The sequence below is a fragment of the Diadema antillarum genome, unplaced genomic scaffold (genome assembly GCF_040938485.1).
Source record: "Diadema antillarum isolate AM-2024a unplaced genomic scaffold, OU_Dant_1.0 scf00000020, whole genome shotgun sequence".
In the NCBI taxonomy this organism is placed as follows: domain Eukaryota; kingdom Metazoa; phylum Echinodermata; class Echinoidea; order Diadematoida; family Diadematidae; genus Diadema; species Diadema antillarum.
In genome coordinates this window covers 6,071,577-6,093,028 of record NW_027270909.1, presented here as the reverse complement: position 1 = coordinate 6,093,028, position 21,452 = coordinate 6,071,577, and the positions used below count along the sequence as shown (strand labels likewise).

Genomic DNA, 21,452 nt, shown 5'->3' with positions numbered 1-21,452 from the left:
AAAAAGTTTTTAATTGCCTTTTAACTATCATTTCACTTGATATTTTAGCAGTATTATTAACACCATGTTTTATTTGATATTTCTATGACCTTTTGTTTCCTTCTAGCTCTTTCCACTTTCCTCAATAATCCTTTATTGATGCCGTATTATTCTGTATGTTTCATCATTTGCTATACACTTAAGTCACATTTTGTATCCAGTTCCCTCTCTCATTTTCTCATCGGAGAATACAGATCACCTGTCCCGCTGTAATAAACTTCCTTGAAACGAGGACGTTTCGTTTTGTAAGATGGAAGTAACGTAATATATCAAATGTAGGAATGTTTGTGGTACAAACCCCTACGTTTCAGCTACAGACTCGGGGGAAAAACTCCTTCATTGCTATTCTGAGAATTTTGACCTACCCAACTGGTCATCACATCCTGTGGTCAGTCTACACACCCTACACCTCCCAGTAGCCTACCCTCTTCGCATAAACATTACTTGATAACCTGTCTCCCCATTGTTTAATTGTTTGCAAGTTTCTCCCCCATCATTCCCATCATGTAATATGTAAATCTCTGATGTAAGTGACCCATGGAATAATCGTGGTCAGTACTAAAGTGCCCCTTTATTTTATTATAATTCGAATCCCTCTACTTTGAATATTGTAGATTAAGCCCCTCCCTCTAGTAGGCCTATATTATAAAAGTTACCGTGTGCATGATGTGCTTGGGAAAAGGAGTTCTCTCTTTCACCTTCTTCGGGTAAAGACTAGTACATTACGTTGGTCTCTCTCGCCATCCCTCGTTAGGGAAGACATATGGCCGTCTGATAGGGAGTACTATATTACATGAATATTAAATCTTGTATCTCCCATCGTCGCCTGGAAAATCATAATTTTGATTATATAGCTGTTGTCATATTCTTAAATGATTTTGGAGTGAGCATTCCCGTGATTATTCAAAATAAAGAGCCCGGAATTAGATATTGTATATGAAATGGCATCGCGGTCTCTTCTTCTTCTCTTCTTCTCTTTGTGTCAAGCGTCGAGAAAAACTTTATCAATGTATCACCGATATAACGCCATCGAATAACACCACTTAAAATAAAAAGGTGTTACACTACTAACGTTCTACTTACGTGTGACCTGCGTGTCAGGTGCATGGGTGGCGAGTGAGGGCTAACAACTCGATGAAGGAATGGCAGAAGTCCCACAGAATGTCATAATCTTGGTCGCGTACGGGAACTGGAAAGTTTGCGTTACAGCTGCGAAGTACCTGCGTGGGAGTTGCCTGCGAGATGCTACCGCTAGTGGCCTCCTACCGGTGTTCTGCGTGGGCCTACAGTAGTCTGCGGGCAACCACCGCGACTCACCCGGAAAAAGGTATTGATCGTGGTCAAAACTTGGCTCCGGGTAAATCGAACTTGCGTGCACACCTCCAGGCAACTACAGGCGAGATGCGACTAGTATACTATCAGGTGCGGAGCAACTGCTGGGAGATCCGGGTAGGAAAAATTTTCCCTGCAAGTCAGCCCGCAAGGCTTCCCCAGACAAGGTTTGACAAGACCTTGAGCAGGCTCAAAACTCGTTTCGGGTGAGTCGCGGGGTTTGCCCGCAGAGGTGCACGCAGAACACCAGTAGGAGGTCCTTAGCGCGGCAACAACTCGCAGGCAACTCCCACGCAGGTACTTCACAGCTGTAGAAACGCAGATGCTTCGCAGCTGTGACACAGGTACTTCGCAGTCCCCGTATAGCTGAAAATGTATCGGTTTCAAAGCTCTCAAGCAGGTCACACGGAATACACGCAAGTAGCAGGTAAATAGCACGCGTCTAGCAGTAAGGCGCAAGCACGGAACTCGCCAACATCTTAGTCCGCCCGCAGAAAATTCTTCTGCGTGCTGGAAAATCCCTACTCCCAACAAGCCCGCGTAGCTTACCCGGAAAGGTGTTACAGTATCTTAACCTATTGAGGAAGGGTGCCGATGTTGAGGTACTCTTTTAAAGCCGTGCAAAGAAAATGCATCGCACACACTAAAATGGCCTTATTTCATTACGGAGATTGAGAATCAACAGGACGGTCACGATTTTCGAAACTCCAGTATTTATGGTATATTTGAGGCAAAACTTAGGAGAATTCGTTCTATACTTTTGGAATAAATAAGCTGCAGATCCTTAGGGTGACGATAGGTGGTACCATGAATCATAATACTGCCCTCTGACGTTGCCCCTCGTATACTGGCTTATACATACTCGGATCTTTGCAGATATCTTAATCCCACTAGGAAATCTGACCAAGTTTAAATTAGATATCGCACAAAATCAGTGATATTCCTAATGTTGGCTGTACGCTTTGTCAGTGGCGTAACTACGGGGGGGGGGGGGAGGGGGGGGGGCACGTGCCCCCCAATCCGCTGGTTAAGAAAAAAAAAATATACCAAAATGGTAATTCAAGGGTTAGTAAACTGCTTTTGAAATCGACATGAAAGGGTGATCAAAAAATAAGATATGTCTCTATAAGATTTCTTTCAACCATAATTAAAGAGGCGTGATTCCTTGTTTGCATTCTGAATATAAGCAGGATGTGCGCAGTGTACTCCGAACATCCGAACGGCAAAAAGAGTCGCTGCAATGTTGCGCAATGTGATGTAGAATGTACACCTTTGTACTAGGTGTTTCAAAAAACATTCCTACTTTGGATTCTTAATAATTCATAAACTGTATATCAGATAACACTGTCATTGATATGAGTACTAGCTGAATAGTGTGCAATTTGGTTGGAGGTGGTTTGAAAATGAAAGCATAAATCAGTTTCATGAAATCCATGATTAATTTCACAGTTAGGTTCCAGATTTTGCTCTATTTTCAACGCTCTGTACAAAATTTCACTTTGCACCGGGGTCAATGGGTGTGTATGGGAGTGTGTGGTAAACACCATGACAATGGTCCTAGACAATGGTTAGGGTTTGAATGCTTCATTATCTATTCATGAGAAATTCCACTATCACAACTAGTCTTTATTCAGCCTCTGCCAGTATCTGTGTAAAGTCAAACACCTGCCGATACTGTCTTGGGTCTCGACAGTGCTCTCCCTACTTCTGAAAAACGAAATTACCTTGAATACCTTCTGTTCTATCGTAAACATGGTGACAGGAAGCAAAGAAAATCAATTAGAGTATACACTTGTATAAATGGAGCCTTAAATAAATCTACTGTGAAACATATCGCCCTAAATAAAAAGAATGATAAATGCTGCTGAACTCTTTACCAAAAATAATTTCTTTGTATCAAAAAGCAAAAAAATTGTCAGACTATTTAATTAGTAGACAGTTGTATTAAAATGAAGAACTTTAGATAATTTATGCTTATTTATATCCCAAATTTAGTGATATGTGAAGCAAAATTGAAAATGATTGCCAGCTGGAATGGAATGTGGTGTTTGCAAGCACTTGGAAACGTGTGCTTCCTTTTTCCATGTGCATGCATTTTACCCTATACCGTGCATGAATCCAGACTAGCAGTGCCCAGGGCAATCCACATGAATTATTGATTAAGCATTCATGTGCCTGGGAGCTCGAGACTGACGCCTAGTCAACAGGTGGTTCAGGCATGTCCATTGTTCAGGGCCATTGTCAGCACACACTCACATACACATCATTGGTTCCTGTGCAAGGTTCAATTTTTGTACAGAGGGTTAAAATTTGACCAAAAACTGAAACCTTACTTCAAAATCAATCTTAGATTTAATGAAACTGAACAATGCTTTCACATTCAAATTACCTCCAACCAAATTGTACACTATTCAGCTATTATTTATATCAATGACAGTTTTATCGGATGAATACTTCTTAAACTATTAATGATCAAAAGTGGGAAATGTTTTTTGAAACACCTAGTACCTTACGCTTCGTTATATCAAAGCTATAGATCATTGATTTTGCAGTGTTGCTTTACATACTACTCTATATTAAAATGCCTTGCATTGCCGATATTAAGACTTGACCTAGACTATTTCCTAACTTGTCCATGTATATAAAACACACACACACACACACACACACACACACACACACACAACACAAACACAAAGAATTAGGGGATGCTCTATAGTGCAGATTTTGGATATCCTTCCCCCGCTTGGTCACTTCGACGCCCCCTCGCTGGTCATACCTCCCCCAATCATGAGCATAAATCGACACCCTTGACTACCAGTGGCGGATCGGGGGGGGGGGGGGGCGCACCGCCCCCTCTCTTAATTTCCAAAGCGAAAAAATATAGCTACAAACGGCAGTTTTTGGACTAAAATGTCAAAATTTTCAATCTCGCTCGCTCCGCTCGCTCGCATTCAATCGCTATGCCATTCTCCTGATGTTACTGCCAGTAATTGCCAGCAGTTGCACCCAGTGCGCCTCCCCCCCCCCTTAATTTCCAAAGCGTAAAAAAGTATAGCTACAAACGGCAGTTTGGGGACTGTAAAATGTCAAAATTTTCAAGCTCGCTCGCTTCGCTCGCTCGCATTTAATCGTTATGCCATTCTCCTGATGTTACTGCCAGTAATTGCCAGCAGTTGAGCCAGGTGCGCCTCCCCCTTAATTTCCAAAGCGAAAAATATAACTACAAACGGCAGTTGGGGGACTGTAGAATGTCAAAAAATTTCAAGCTCGCTTGCTTCGCTCGCTCGCATTTAATCGTTATGTCATTCTCCAAATGTTGCTGCCAGTGATTGCCAGCAGTTGACTCCGGTGCGCCCCCTCCCCTAATTTCCAAAGCGAAAAATGTAGCTAAAAAAGGCAGTTTTGGGACTGTAAAATTTCAAAATTATCAAGCTCGCTCGCATTTAATCGTTATGCCATTCTCCTGATGTTGCTGCCAGTAATTGCCAGCAGTTGCGTCCGGTGCGCCCCCTTAAATTTCAAAAGCGAAAAATATAGCTACAAACGGCAGTTTTTGGACTGTAAAAATGTCACAATTTTCAAGCTCGCTCGCATTGTATTGTTATGTAATTCTCCTGATGTTGCTGACAGTAATTTGTCGTTTCACACCGTCATTACACAATCCATGTAAGGAAAACTTACAATGTTGCTCAATGACTGCGATGTTGAATGTATCACATTCCGTAATGTATTGTAGTCCCCATTAAGTTTGCAGACTGACAGCGCACGCACACACGCACAAGCATACACACCCTCAAAATTACTTTTCCACGAGGTGCTCCCCCCCCCCCCCCAATGTCTCGACCCACGGTACGCCAGTGCGCTCTGTTTATATTTTGGTTACTTTTAAAGAGGGCATTCGCATGTGAATTTCAAGATAGGTAGTTCACTGATGATCCTCCATTGAAGGGTAAAGACAATTATAAAACACAACGGATATACACAGAAACATAACGCACACATTTGAGAGCTGATTTAAAGTTGTAACAATCTAAAGCTGTTGCTATAGACATGATTATTAATGCAGTAAAGCAAGAAGAGTCTGGGATGTCTAAGAACCCCTTTCTGGAGTACAGACAACTGCTTTTATTGTGTATATTGCTATATCAAACTTGATCAAATGATGATCATTATGTGCAGAATTGCCAAGATCTAAATTAAGTAGGAATGAAATTACATCTTTAATCAATTAGTGGCAAAACGTACAGCTCATCCAATTTGTTTGTACATCAATCGCAGGAAGAACGTTGGGTATTAATAGCTTTTTTTTTTTCCGGAATTGAGTTTCCCTGTGATCTTTTGTCTTCGTTTGTCTTGAACCTAAGAACTCAACTTCAACTTCAAAAACATCCTTCTCAGCCCAAGGTCTATAGGATGACGGGTGTCTCCACCAGGTTCCACAGTTTCCTGTTATGATATTCTACTTTCCCTTTTGAAAGGAAGGAAAATATTATTTTCCCCTGTGATCTTTTGTCTTCGTTTGTCTTGAACTAAGGACTCAACTTTGATACGATTTCAAAAACATCCTTCTCAGCCTAAAGTCTCCAGGATGGCGGGTGCCTTCACCAGGTACCACATTTTCCTGCTATGATATTCCTCTTTCCCTTTTAAAAGGATAAATAATATTTCCACACTTCCCCATTTGACCTAGCAACACGTCCAGTTTCATTCTGTTTTGAAACGAAAGCAAATAATTATTCACCCACTTCCCCATTTTATCTAGCAGTAGATTAAGTTTCATTCTGCTTTGAAACGAAAGCAAATATTCTTCCACTTCCCTATTTTACCTAGCAGTAGGTCCAATTTCACTCCGGTATGAAACAAAAGTAAGTTATCTCCCACTTCCCCATTTTAACTAGCAATACGCCCAGTTTCCCAGGTGTGCGTGCCATCCAAATGTCTATCCATCCTATACCCAAAAGCTCTATTCGAGATAAAGACCTGTGACCATACGCCTAAAGTATCAGATTGTCTTTGAACACCTCAACAAGAAGAAGGTCCTATCGGTAAGAGGATGCATCAACCTCACTAGCCATTTACTAAACACTGCGAGCAGTGAATCGGTTGAGGTACTAAGACACATTGAGGAAAATCAGCGTGTTTTTCCTTTCATGGTTGATGTCTTCTCGTTTGTGTTGAGTTGAAGATCGCAAAGTTGAGATGTTTACAGCAGCCATTGCCGCAACTTTCCTCTTTCTACTCTTCCATAATTCATGCGTTCACGGTAAGTATCTTGTCACTTAGCCGCAAAAGGTTGTTAATAGTCTTTTTATTAAGTATTAAGTACATCGTTACCAACTTTTTGACCAAATGACGAGTTATTATTCTGAGATTCGATTGAAAGCAAGTTATATATTTATTGTTGAAGCCCTTAACTCATATATTTAATTTGTCATTAATAGCAGGAATTGTTCCAATAAAATTGAAAGTTGCATTGTTATTCCAGTATTTAAAAAAAAACCAAGATAAGCATTTCTTAAAATCCTTGAAAAGATTGTATATAACCGCTTATATGTATTTTGTAATACAACAATATCTTATGTAATTCTTGATTTGGATTTTGCACTAATTTTTCAACTGAAATGACTCTTGTCGATCTGCAAGATAGTATTCTTACTGCGTTAAATGATAATTTGCATGTTATTGGTATTTTTCTTGATTTATCTAAAGCTTTTGATTTTATAAATCATGAAATATTGATTCAAAAGCTGAATTGTTATGGTATTAGAGGTCGTCTATTAAAGTGGTTTAGGAGTTATTTGAACAATCTGACACAAGTTACATTATATAAAGATACTTTATTGGATACATGTGACGTTTTACGTGGAGTCCCCCAGGGTTCCATATTAGGGCCATTGTTATTCATGATATTTATTCATGATATGTGCAATATTTCACGTGTGATTAAATTCATTTCATTTGCAGATGATTCTACTTTACTGTTTGAATGGTAAATAAATAATAAATAATTTGAATAATGAGTTATTCAAATTGTCAAAATGGGTTTGTGATAACAGATTAGTTGTAAATACTGAAAAATCAAATTATTTGTACTTTTTTAAAGGGGAGAAAAAGATTCCAGATTTGAAACTTTGTGGCGTAAAAATGAATGATGTAACATTTCCTCGAGTTAAATGTACACAATTTTTAGGGGTTTATATTAATTGCAATTTGAACTGGAAAAAAACATAAATAAAATAATTTCGAGAAATATGGAGTAATCAACAGACTAAAAGGTATTTTACCAGCGAAGGTTTTGATTTTGGTATATGACAGTTTAATTTTATCTTATTTGAATTATTGTAATGCTGTATGGGCAAATACTCATCAATCAAATTTACACGACACATTTATATTTAAAAAATGAGCAATTCGATTCTGTACAAACTCGCATCATAAAGCGCCGTCAATGCCTTTGTTTCTGAAAATGAATGTTTTGAATATATATCCATTGAATAAGTTTAATATTATTATGTAAAATTATGTTCAAACATAAAATGAACTTGTTACCTGAAATGATTTCTGGTATGTTTAAATCTAATGATCAAGTTCATAGTCATAATACTCGAATTAGTAGTAAATATGAGATGTATGCAATGCACACACTTAGACACACTGGACCCTCATTATGGAATTCTTTACCAGATACAGTTATAAATTCTCCAACTACAAACATTTTTAAAGAAAAATCAATCTTAAAAGACATTATTAGAAAGTAAGAGTAGTCATTATGAAATACACTATGATTATAGATAATTTTATGGTTTTTGTTTTCTAGGGGTTGACTACGCACTACTACTTAATTCTTCAATGGAAATGTAATTTTTGTGTATGTTTGTCGTTTTTTGGTAATATTTTCCCCTATCCTATGTCTTGATCGTAAAGCAATATTGTTTCCCATTATTATTTCTGTTGGGAATTACCCTGACAAGACTCCGTTCTTTTATAGTTTCCATGTTTCATTTATAGTTATTATATGTTATGTATGCATGTTCATGTACTCGTTTCCTGTCCTCAGTTTGTCATTGTTCAAATGATATGCTTTTAAATGAAACAGAATAAAGTTCAAGTTCAAGTTCAAGTTCACGTTCAAGATTCCTAAGTTGATTGCAATGTGGTATTTGATAAAGCTATTTCAATTTATCTTATGCTTTTAACTTGGAAGAAAGATAATGTCTTGATTGTCTATGATGTAGAAAATGTTCGCTTAACATATGATTATTTGGAGCTTGTATGTCCTTTTAAACTTCCTTGTATGACTTTTAAACATCGAATAAGCCATTCATGTGTCGTTGTGGGGGCTTCATCAAATGTTTTTTTTTTTTTTTTGTAAGAACAAATTTGAATATTTCTTCATGTTTCTACAGATCTTCGATTTCTTTTCATGTAGACGTGACAAACTAGAGAGACAGACGAACGGATAATTATATTTATGACATGTTCTATAAAAAAAAAAATCTGGCTTCAGCACGAAAGAGGCTTTGCATGCTTTGTTTTGGTTTGTTTTCACCTTTGTTTTCTTAACCCATCGTGTCCCTTGACTCTTGAGTGTGGGTATCTTACAGAGATCTGGATGAGACTATTGCTATAGTTAATTGTTAATCTATCCAAAAAAAAGGAGAAATATTTGCAGAAATTGACAGAAAACTAAAATTGTGGAAAGAATTTTACAACGTTTTGAATACTGTAACCATGGTAACGAGCAATATTAATTCGGGCTTCCCAAGGCACCTTAATAATGCCTTGTCGTAACGTAAATACAGAACGATTCAAGTCGTGTGTGAATTGATTGACATGCCATAATACAATTGATTGATGGACAACATATGCACACGTTTCTTAAGGTACGCTGGGCGCCACATTAAAAGATAAAACAGACGAATAAAATCAAATTTAGTATGTAAATAACACAACAGTGTCAAGAGCCTGACGGCTATAAAAAGAAACCCAAGATTATTTTAGTAGCTGTTTCCATCCAGTTATTATCCTGTTGCTGCGCAGGCGAATTGCTCCCTCAACATCAGTAGGACGTACATTTCTCAGGTGATATGCAACGAAACCATATTTTAACTTGCGACGAAATAACATGCCTCCTCCTAACGTTTTATTTTGTCTGTCTTTCTCCTCCTCTGTTTCTGCACACGTCTGTTCTTCTTCTGCACGCACCCGCGGATCCCACTAGGGAACTTGCGATGGAGTTTGGGAGGTAAGAGCATCATGCCACATGAGCACGAACCAAGTACTTCAGCACTCTACCCCTTCAACCTCCTTTCCCTCCCCATCTCTTCCCTCTCACCATCATCGCATTTTTTGAAATAGTTTTTCATAATTTAATTCGAGTTTTGAACATTTTCTTTCAGAAAAACAAAATGCGTTCCAGTATTTCGATTGACCAACGCAGTTTCTTTCACCCGAGAGTATGATATTTTATTGTTGGCGGATGTTTCCTCATGTGTACATCCCGTTTGTCTGTATTATGGTATCCATCAAAGCATTTCTGTTGTTTATATCAATTTGTGATAATTGTACCCACGCCCCCTCCAAAAAAATGAGAGACTAAAACAGGCATTTTCTTCAGATAGATTTCTTGTATTATGTCTTTAATGTACTGATTCATCTATCTGATTGTTGTAGAAGAGTTCATGCTGGTTGCGGATCACAGTAGACGAGCAGTGTACGCTTCTAACCTTAGGAATATCTCATACACAAGACTCCCTCTCTTGGACGCTGGTAGCCCGTGGAGCCTTGACTACGACCCTGTTCGCCAACTTCTCTTCTGGACGTACCCTGGGAATCCCGGACGAATTCAGAGCTCTCACCTCGACGGATCAGACGCTACTGTGATTGTTTCAACAGACATAAGAGGTACAATTTAAAAGATAATCAACAAACTACCGATACGATCATGATTTTCCTTTTTCCATATTTGCTTTTTCACACAAGGACTCAACAACAAATGGTTGAAGAGTTGAACGCCTATACCCTTATTTATTTGATTTGATTTATTGATTTATTGATTCCTGTATTGCCATTGTACATGAACGTACAATATATATATACATATATATATATATATATATATATATATATATATATATTGTACGTTCATGTACAATGACAATACAGGAATCAATAAATCAATATATTATATACATACATTGTTGGAGCCATACATGATTATACATAATCATCAGTTGTCAACAAAATATTTTTCTTCATTGCCTTTACACAATGTACAGCAGAAATGTATCAGCAATACTAGCGTACAATGAATAATACAGTAGGGCTACAGCTTAGGCGTGGCTTGATTTGCTTGCAGCCCTCGTACATAATACACATAGAAAAATAGGAGGGAGGGATGACTTGCGTAGAGATAGAATAGTAGAAAGGAGAAAGGGGAAAGGAGAGGTATGTCTGCTTTCATTAAAAGCTTACACAAAGTATGTTCACTTGAATCACTGATCAGTAAGGCATGACAAAATATTTCTCACCGAGGTACAGGTGAACAGTTACAGTTCATGGTTGCATACATGATTACATAATAAATGAAATGCGGCGATACTTTCTATCAAGGAGATTCGAAAATGGAGTCACAACAGTCTTATTCGCTTTGATCCCATGCTCAAAGCCGCCATTAAAAAAATATTTGAAGTATGTGTCAAAGTGGATCTGCCGCTCAGATGCGAAGACAATTGACTCGTGTCTCATTGCATAATCACCAGCCACTTTCCAAGGAAGATACATCTTTGTGATGGTAATTATTTTTCGCTATCCCTACTTACAAACGATGGGCGGTAGACAATGGTAACGGCACGGGGATGCGCGAATAGAAATTGCTCAAATATTGCTGAAATAGATATCATAATTACTCGACTGTACGTGTCTGTACGCTAATCTGACATATTAATTTATAAAGAACTATACTTGAAGATGATACTTTATCAGTTTCGTTCGGCGGAAATAATGAGGAAAGTGATAAAACCGGCTTTCCATGAGGGTAAAATTTCAAACACTTTCACAAAATACAGCTAAGATTTACACTTTTGCACATAATTATTTCGAACGGAATTGACTTTTGTTTTATATGCTTTATCATTAGGTGAAATTTCATTGCATTTGTTATATAAACGAGCAACATATACCCGACATTATGTTAAAGTTAAAAATGAATCTTCAGATTGCTCAGAAAGATGGCGGCTTCAAGCATCGAACACCAAAGGCAAAAATGCACCTGTGGAATTCTTTTATCCAACCATAGAAAACTGACAGCTGATTTAATAATCATATTCAGTTGTAACTCCATCTCTCGAACCTCCTTGCTTCTACGAAGGAATTTCGTGTATTATACACTGACAATGATAACGACATCACTGATTTCGAAAAATTAACATTGTTTTGACAGCTTTCCTAAAAGAATACAAGGACTTTAAACTTCGAATTTCAGAAAGAAGAGAGTTCCAAACATCGGGTCCGGTGTGTTTGATAGATTTTAAAGCCATCACTGTTTTAGGATTATATAAATGAAATTTAGCAGATTGTCTCGTGGGATAAGAATGTATGTCCTTGTTTAATTGAAATAGTGATAAGAAAGAAGATGGCAACTGACCATTATGTAAACGAAACATAAAGAATGAATTTTGCAAAAAATTAATGTCATTTACCTTGAGTGTTTTTAATAATTCTGCGAATAAAGGATCTGAATGGCCTCGATAACCTGAGTTGGTGCATATATGTATAGCTTTCTTTTGTAGAAGTATTATCTTATCAATGTGACATTTTGAAGTTGTCCATATAATGTTGCAATATGTAATGTACGATCATATCAACGAGTTATATAACCCAAATAAAATGTTCTTAGGAACATCATACTTAAGCTTATGGAGTATACAAACGTTACGAGACACTTTATCAGAGATGTATTGCACATGAGTGTTTCATTTCATATTTTCGTTCATGTAAATTCCGAGAAATTTGATACTTTCTTTTTGTTCCAGTGATATACCATCCAATATAATAATCAAATGTTGTGTATCATTTTATGCTTCTTGATATGAAAATAAATAAAACTTGTCTTTTTTAATTTGAGTGATAATCTATTACTCTTAAAACTGTAGATAATTTTGGTAATTCAGTATTAAGATTTCTTAGGAGGGAATGAAAATCAGAATTGGAACAGAATACGTTGGTGTCATCGGCAAACATGATATATGGCAGTAACATAGATGAGTTAGAAATATCATCTATATACACCAGAAATAGTAGCGGTCCCAATATGGATCCTCGTGGGACGCCACATTGTATAGGTAATACTTCAGAGTTATCATATTCATAATACACATATTGCTTTCTATTCGATAAGTAATCTTTGAACCATTCTAGTGGAATGCCACAAACTCCATAGCAATGCAATTTACGCATAAGAATGGTGTGGTCAAGAGTGTCGAATGCCTTGCTTAGGTCCATGAAAACACCGATGACATGTTTTTGTTCAGCTAAGGCAGTCGACACTCTATCGTATAATTGGGCTAGTGCCATATCTGTAGAATGAAATTTCCTGAAACCATATTGGTCTTGATTAAGTATATCATTCTGAATCAAAAAAATCATACAGTCTGTTAAAAACCTTATTACCTTAGAAAGACTGGGAAGAATAGAGATAGGACGGTAATTGGATACAAGAGAGGGGTCATCTTTACTTTTGTATATTGGAATAACTTTTGCGATTTTACATGCATTCGGAAATATACCAGTTGAGAGGGACAAGTTACAAATATGTACTAAAGGTGTCAATATACTACCAGCAATTTGCTTTTAAAAAGATGTGCTCATTTCATCATGACCAACTGCATAACTTGATTTCAATGAATGTACAATGTCATGGATCTCACTACAATCTGTTGGTTTAAAAGATATTGAATTACCATTTGACGTACCTAAATACAGCGAGAAATTTGTTTGTGTGGGATCTATTTTTGAAGCTTGACTAGGACCTATATTAACAAAATACTCATTAAAACAGCACGCCAAATTTTTAGGATCACAGGGTGTTTGTCCGTAACGTATAATTTGATATGTTGACACCTTCTGTTGCTTACCAATAACCTCATTAATAACTTTCAAAGTGGCTGACATGTTTCCTGTAGCATCTTTAAAGGCTTCCGTGTAATACATTCTGCGGGAAAGCCTTATAATATGTGTCAGTTTATGTCTATATGATTTATATCGATTAACATTATCCTTATTAATTTCGGGATTAAAGGTAAATATGGATAAGACTAAAGTATTAAGATTGGGATTATATCAGCATTTGCAATTGGATATTAATTTTGGAGAAACAGTTGATTTTGTGAAGATACTTGGGGTTTTCTTTTCTTTAGATGAGGGAACGAAAGAAAACATGAATTACAAAGAGATTCTGAGTAAAATACAATCTCTTTTAGATTTCTGGAAGCAAAGAGATTTAACTTTGATGGGAAAGATTCAATTACTTAAAGTACATATTTATTCAAAAGTTATATATCGAGCTTCTCTCACTCCAGTTCCCAGGTGGGTTTTTGATTCATTAGATAAATTAGTTTTTGATTTTATATGGAAAGGAAAAAAAGATCAAATTAGGAAAAATATAATGTTTTTAGATTATAAACAAGGCGGGTTGAAAATGATGAATTTTGTTGATTTAGTTAAATCACAGCGAGTTGTGTGGGTTAAGAAACTTCTTAATAAAGATGAAAATATGAAATGGAAGCAATATTTTAATTTTGTTACAAGAGACATAGAAGGAGAATTTATATTTTTGTGTGATTATCTACCAGTGTTGTTGAGAGTGAAAGCTCCACAATTTTATAGAGATTTATTAGAAGTGTGGGTAAATACGAAATAAATAAGAAGTAATGTAAGTAATAGTTTGTATATCGGCAATGTTATAATATTTAATAATAAATATATACGGTTAAATAGAAAATGTTTATATGATGAAAATATGCATAAAAAGGGAGTTTATGAATTAAAACATATATTAAGAAATAATGGTGAATTGAAATGTGATAGATATTTTACAGATTTAGCTTTAGGCGTTTAAGATGTGTTTTGTTAAGATGTATTTCTGAAAATATACCGATGGTTTGGAGGAGAAATATGAAAGAAAAAGAAAAAGATATTTTGGAAACTGATTTTATCATAGGAGGGAAAATAATTGACATTAGCAATTTAAGATCAAAACTAATGTATTTGCAATTTCTTAAGGAAAAAGAAAGTGCAGTACCGATTTTTAATAGAATTAAACGAAATTACGGGTTTTCTGTTAAAGAGATAGAAAATATATTTTTAAGGCCAAGACAATGTACATTAAAGCCGATTACGAGAGTTTCAATTTAAACTGGTGCATGGTATTGTTTATACAAATCATCATCTTTTCAGGTTCGGTTTTGCTGTAAGTAACTTATGCTCTTTTTGTGAAAAGGAAGAAGGAATATACAAACATCTATTTTACACTTGTGAGCATGTGAAATTAATCTGGGAATTATGTGAGAGAATGACAGAGGATGTTGATTTAAAAAATATATATATATATATTTGGGAAGAAATTCTGTTCGGGAAGAAGGAGGGCTATAGGGGAAAACACCAATTGTTAAATCATATTCTAATTTTGGTTAAATATTTTATTTTTAAAAGTAGAGAAGATTGAAAGCCGCCTACATATAATGAAATAAAAAATAATATCTTAGAGGATAGATTTGAGGAAAAGAAATTAGCACCAATGAGGGGAACTTTAACCATTCATTTCAGTAAATGGGAAAATTTGAAAGTAAGTATGGAAGGACCCGGAGCCAGATGTCCACGGGGAAGGGGGGAAGGAAGGGGAAGGGTAGTTGGGAGGGGAGGGGGTGATCAAAGGGAATATCGATTCCATTTGGTTGTGTGTATAGATTGATGACGTGTTAAGTATTATTTTCTTTTTTTATGAATGTTTTGTCATGCTGAAAGTACAGCTCGACTTGATTTTAACGAAAGTAAGTGAGCAATGTATGTTGCTGTTGTTGTTTTTTTCTTTTCCTGTGCATTGTATATTCTTTACGAATGTACTGTTTCTGCCGAAAGTACAGCTTGGCTTGATTTCACTATAATTCTGTTATGCTGAATCGTGGATTTTGTAATACATGTGATTTGATTTGTTATGAAATTGTTTTGAATATGGAATCAATAAAAGATTATAGAAAATCAAAACATTATTAGGATACCGTAAGCTATCTTAATTGTTTGAAAAATCCCCTTTGTTATCCAAGGATTTTAAATTTTTCTATTATTTTACTTTTCAATTTGTGGGGATATGTTTGTCGAAATAAGAAAGAAATATATTCCAGAACGTATCATAAGAAATATTTGGGTCTGCGCAAAGTAATACATGCATCGTCCCATGTTTCTGTGATTAAATCGTCGTTTATTAATGATATATTTTCTGAATTTGCGCGTTTTCTTTAGCTCTGTTTGCTTGACATGGGAATATTTTGTGTCGTCACAGATGAAAAATATAGGTAAATGATCAGAAATATCACTATACAGAAGACCAGATTTTGAATAATCTGTATCAATATTTGTGAAAATATTTTCAATCAACGTTGACCGTAATTTTTGAGGGCGTATCAATTGTGATATTACAAAAATTTGCTTGCAAAATATTGCCAAATTTGCTCTTAACATTATTGTCTTGATTCAAAAGATCAATATTAAAATCTCCCATCAAGTGTACATCTTTGTTTTCCTGATTTATCAACTCTAATAAAACATCAACATTTTCCAAAAATAAATTACTGTCTGTATGAGGGGGCCTATACAGTATATTACACAAGGTATTGTATTTCTTTTATTGTACATATCAATTGAAGAGTTTGTTCGCAAAAACCGATAAGTCCATATTTGCCAAATAGAGATATTTGCGATTAAAGGTCAAGAAAAATAAAGAGAATAATAAGAAAATGTTTGCTTCTTTTGACCATAACTTCCAAGATGTACCTTTATATGTGGTGATCAACATATCATTTAAAATGTATTATTTTGTACTTTATGACAGAGACCGTACTTCAAAATTTTCAAAAATGGACTTATCGGTTTTTGCAAACAAACTCTTCAATTCCAACACACATGCAATCAATTCATTTTGGTTTGTATATCAAACCAGGCCTTACTTTAAAAGATAAAGAGTGTGAAAGGAACAAGGCGACTCCGCCTCCTCGTCCGCATTTTCTTTCAGAACGGAAAACAGAATATCCATCAATGTTATATTATATTTTATGGGATATTTGTCGTTAAGCCATGTTTCTGTGACACCAATAACTGAAAACTGCATATCAATCGCTGATAACAGTAATTGCATATTTTCATAATTTCTTAAAAGACTGCGAGCATTAACGTGTAATACACTGAAAGAACGTTCGTTATTAATTAATTCTGAATTGAACTCGTCAGGTAAATAATACCGACATTGGACATTTTTATGTGGACATAAATGAATTTCATCCATATTTAAAACAAGAGCAACACATGAACCATGACATGGTCGTGAACATTTGCTTAAGAATTGCTGGAAGCAGACAAGAAGAGAAGGAAAGAATAGAGCAAGTCATACAGAGTATAGATTGTTTACAAATTACTCTTGTGAGTAGAGGCCGCATCGGACAATTGAGATCTGACAACAAAGATCGTTGCTATATCAACTCTCCCTGCAGACAATAATATACATCAGAAGTCAAATTGTATCTTTGGAAATATTCTGTACACACAATATACATCATACACAATGTGATATTTGATATAACTATAAACTCATAATATTTACATATTCGCAGTATAGACCTAGAGATTGACGGAGAAAGAAAGGTGGAGAGGTGGATAATCGGGGAAAGATATAAGTAGACATAAAGAACATGATTATGATATACAATACTCATACCGAAGTGATCTAACTGGAGGAAAGGAAGTTGTGGGGGACTCCTGTTCGGTTCCTCCATTTCTCAGCAAAGAAGCGAAGCTTCACGCCGTGCTTGTAGAGCTCCTGAACGGATGCGGACCACTTCCTTTTCTAAGTCAGATCGTCAGCAGTGAGGGCATCTGTTATGAAGTACGCTTCCTTCGCGAGCTTCAGGCGCTGATTCTTCATGATGTCAACTTTATCTTATATATGTAATGCTATGAGAGATATGAAAATCTGTCATGACCACAAAGTATCCAGCTATCCAATTTTCTATAGATATCGAGGTGTCAGACCATCAACTCAATTGGCATGAGATGAATGCTAATGATAATGATGATGTGTCGGTATGTGTATGTGTGTGTGTGTGTGTGTGTGTGTATGTGTATTGTTTGACGTGTAATCGGAAAACATTTGTATATCGCAGACAACAGGAGAGGAGAAGATAATGATGGCACCACCAAACTGTCTTCACCCCATTGGACAGTGGTTATGAAGTGTTATTGTTACCCCGACGATTAAATTCTGCTTAAACTTTTATGTAGAGAAAATTATTTTTAGTGGTTTATAATATTTTCGTGTAAAGATTAACAGATAAAAGCTGCAAAATGTTGTATGATATTTTTTTTGGTCAATTTTCCTCTTCAGGAATGCTGTATGAAATAATTGACACTCATTTGGCAGGGTAAAAGTTACCCCATGGAACCCATTGTCCAAACTAGGCAACAAGAACGGTGTATATGTTAAAAACATAAAAACCCCAAAAAACTAACCAAATATCTGGTTGGGAAGGGTTTGCAGAAGACCCGCTGCCCCCCCCCCCCCCCCCCCACTTTACCCTCAAACACCCCTTGCAGGTTGCATTTACCCAATGTAGCGTGCGGACACTCCGATAGGTGCAGACTTACATAAAGGAATTAGAAAAGCTGAGAAGGAAAGGGGTTAGCCGAATCACCTCCTTGGGAACCCCCACCATCCTCCCCCCCCCCCTCCCCTTGCGGATTTCATTTGCCCGATGTAGCCTTCGGATGATTGAAAAATAGTACTACAGGTACACGCCTATATGATGAGATGAGAGAAGATGAGAGAATATATCTGATCACGGGAAAGCTGTTGACAAATCGCCCCTGACACAACCACTCCCCTCTCCCTCCCCTACTACCACACATTTACACACATAAACTATTAACACTCACATGACTGTATTCAGTTATGTACCAATTTATTCCTAATGCCCCAGTCACAAATAAACACGGATGCTCAGGGATCTACACGGTGATCCGGGGAGATCCGGGATAGTTTCCACCTCGATGGAGTGTCGACGAGCGTTGGTATGGCTGTACATATACACACGGTATCAACACGGCAGCTACACGGATAAGGCCGGAAGAGCGCGGCATCTACACTGACAAACACGGCATCTACACGGATCAACACGGCAGCTACACGGCAGCCACACGGACCACCCCGAATTGCTCTGCCAACACGGCAATCGCCGGATGTTTTTGACCTCCAAAAATTGCCGTGTTGGCCTCCCGTATGTCCCCGGATCTACACGAACATACACGGACGTCCAAGGATGTCCAAGGTGTCAACACGGATCTCTCCCCGGATCACCCCAGATCTAGGTCCGGGGTGATCAGGGATGTCTATATGTGACTGGTGTATTAGGGACGAAATATCTATTTTTCACCTACTTTTAGATTGGTTATAAAATGAATGTTGATTTATCCATGCTATGAAGCAGCTTAGTGTTTTCGGCAATGATGTTTTTATTTCTGGAAGGCGTTATTAATGTAAAGAAATTTTGAAAAATGTTTAAGGGACTTCATCGCAAAGATAACAGTCATTAGTGATCAGTCATCAAGGTGATTATGATGGATATTGTTTTTGTCATTTTTCTCAGTACAAATATCAAATGAATTATGAGAGCATGCCAGATTGTTAAGATAGCATACGTATGTTAGCTTATGGGAATGGATATTTGTCGTTTTCACCGTTAACGTAGTCAATACTATTCACTAATTGTTGCGGCACTTTAGCTTGTATGCCATACATCTTGATACAGGTTTAGTTGTTCTGCATAGGCACACATGATTTTTATCTTTTTTTTCAGATCCCCTCGGAGTGGCAGTCGATCCCAGAGAGGCCAGGGTATACTGGAGTGATTACCATGCCACTGTTTCCAAAATAGCCGTGGTGAATTACGACGGATCAGGGGCAAGAACTTTAGTATCATTACCTCCAGACAGGCACCCATACGGAGTTGCCATTAATCCTATAAGAAGGTAGGTCCATTGGAAGAAAAATCTGTCATGTCTGTCTTTTGACTGATTTACAGAGATTTTACTTCAGTTTATCTGTTTATGAGTGTTCAGTGAAAATTAAGTAAATTATTTTTTGTTTGCTTGATGGTTAGATAAAACAAACAAAGAACATTATGATAATAAAAGGAAACAGGGAAGTATGTAGAAAGATAAAGATAAGTGAAGCACTCCTTTAAGATAATTTGACATGTTCTTTTCGCTTCGATGTGAACGAAGAGTGCCTATTTTGCAGTCAATCGCAGTCTCTCTTTTTTCCGTTCATTTTTTTTTTTTGCCGCACAATTAATTGTGAGCTCCTCGAAAAGTTTCATTCGAATTCTTCTTCGTTCATTAAAATTCGTTATTCGTGCAACGGAAATTCAAAGGAATCAATCAAATTTAGTTCAGCGTGCATACAATGTAAGGTTTTGACATTCAAATGTCATTCAAATTTCTTATCCTTACAAACAAAAAAACCTTTCAACATCTTTAAATTTCTGGCCTAAAGTTGAATAAAGAAGAGCATATAATTTGTGGAATGTGATTTCAAATTCATTTTCTTTCATTCCAATTCGTTTTCCGTGCAATCCAAAGAAATCATCACAGCAGTAACGAAAAGGACAGGATTTAATAAATCTGCATACGTATTTGCCAGAGTGTATTATCTGTGCAAAAGTAAAATTCAACCAACTCATTCAAATTCTGATTAGAAGCATAATGCATAGAAACTAGGCATTCAAATTCATATACCACATCGTCTAATCCAATGTTCGTCTAACATTTGACTAGCCTTATTCCAGTTCGTCTAATATCCATTTTGTCTAATAACCATTTTCGTCTGATTTGCACTTGGGTTCCACCCACGCTAGGGCTATATCCATTTCGGCAATCATCGATCAGTCTAATAGCCACATGAGCTACTTATCAATGAGCCTACTAGCCAGTTGGTCTAATGACCACTTAGTCTAATTCCCAATAGGTCTAAATACCATTGGTCAATGAACATTTTGTCCACTGTTCGCGTTGGCTAGCTACAACACAAACTTGCATTGGACTTCTCTGTCCAGCTAATTATTGGAAAATGAAAAAAATGCACAAATGACAACTTCTACCCATCATGTTATGACTATCTGTGGATTTTATGATACTAAGCTTTCACGTCACGAGAATGAATGCCTTTTTTAGTCAGTTGCCCTAAAACCTTCCACACACCAGGCACCATGGGCATAGTAGTCAGACGTATGAGCCAAATCCCAGGCGATGAATATACAAAATTGAACATGCATACAGAAATAGACAGATGAAATCACAATTTATTTGGTAATATACCACACAACACAAGCAAGACACCTCAATGACAGCCAAGTCGGTAATATAGATATTATGTATTATTTGCATCTTGTCGACGAAGAGAGAGAGAGTTCGAATAAGCCCTATTGGAAATAAGGCCAAAAGAAATTAGACCAAAAAGGTGATTAGCAGAAACGGTGTGTAGACGAAATGCTAATTGGACGAATTGGCTAGTGGACTAACTGGAAATAAGACGAAATGGGAGCAGACTAACTGCCTCGAGTAGTATAGACCAATCAGGCGATGGACCAAGCGGTAGAGTTAGCCCAAATGTCCATATAGACCAAATGATGACTAGACTAAATGGAATCTAAACGAACTGACAATAGACCAAATTATATTAGACGAAGTGATAAAAAATTCAAGCAGACGAAATAATAATTAGACCGTCTGGTCATTAAACGAAGTGAAAATTAACC

General features: G+C 36.7%; 1 protein-coding gene across 1 annotated transcript; it reads left to right on the top strand.

The window, feature by feature from the left end:
• Positions 1-6,424: 6,424 nt before the first annotated feature.
• On the top strand, positions 6,425-19,669 carry LOC139729844 (low-density lipoprotein receptor-related protein 5-like protein). Its single transcript, XM_071640771.1, has 4 exons — positions 6,425-6,637; positions 9,596-9,619; positions 10,048-10,278; positions 19,494-19,669. The coding sequence occupies exons 1-4, from the start codon at positions 6,574-6,576 to the stop codon at positions 19,667-19,669; spliced, it is 495 nt and encodes a 164-aa protein (XP_071496872.1). The 5' UTR covers positions 6,425-6,573.
• Positions 19,670-21,452: the final 1,783 nt, after the last annotated feature.

Coding starts and splice junctions, on each gene's coding strand:
- LOC139729844 (XM_071640771.1), top strand. CDS start 6,574: ATGTTTACAGCAGCCATTGCCGCAACTTTCCTCTTTCTACTCTTCCAT. Junction 6,638..9,595: donor CCATAATTCATGCGTTCACG/GTAAGTATCTTG, acceptor GGATCCCACTAG/GGAACTTGCGATGGAGTTTG. Junction 9,620..10,047: donor CTTGCGATGGAGTTTGGGAG/GTAAGAGCATCA, acceptor TGATTGTTGTAG/AAGAGTTCATGCTGGTTGCG.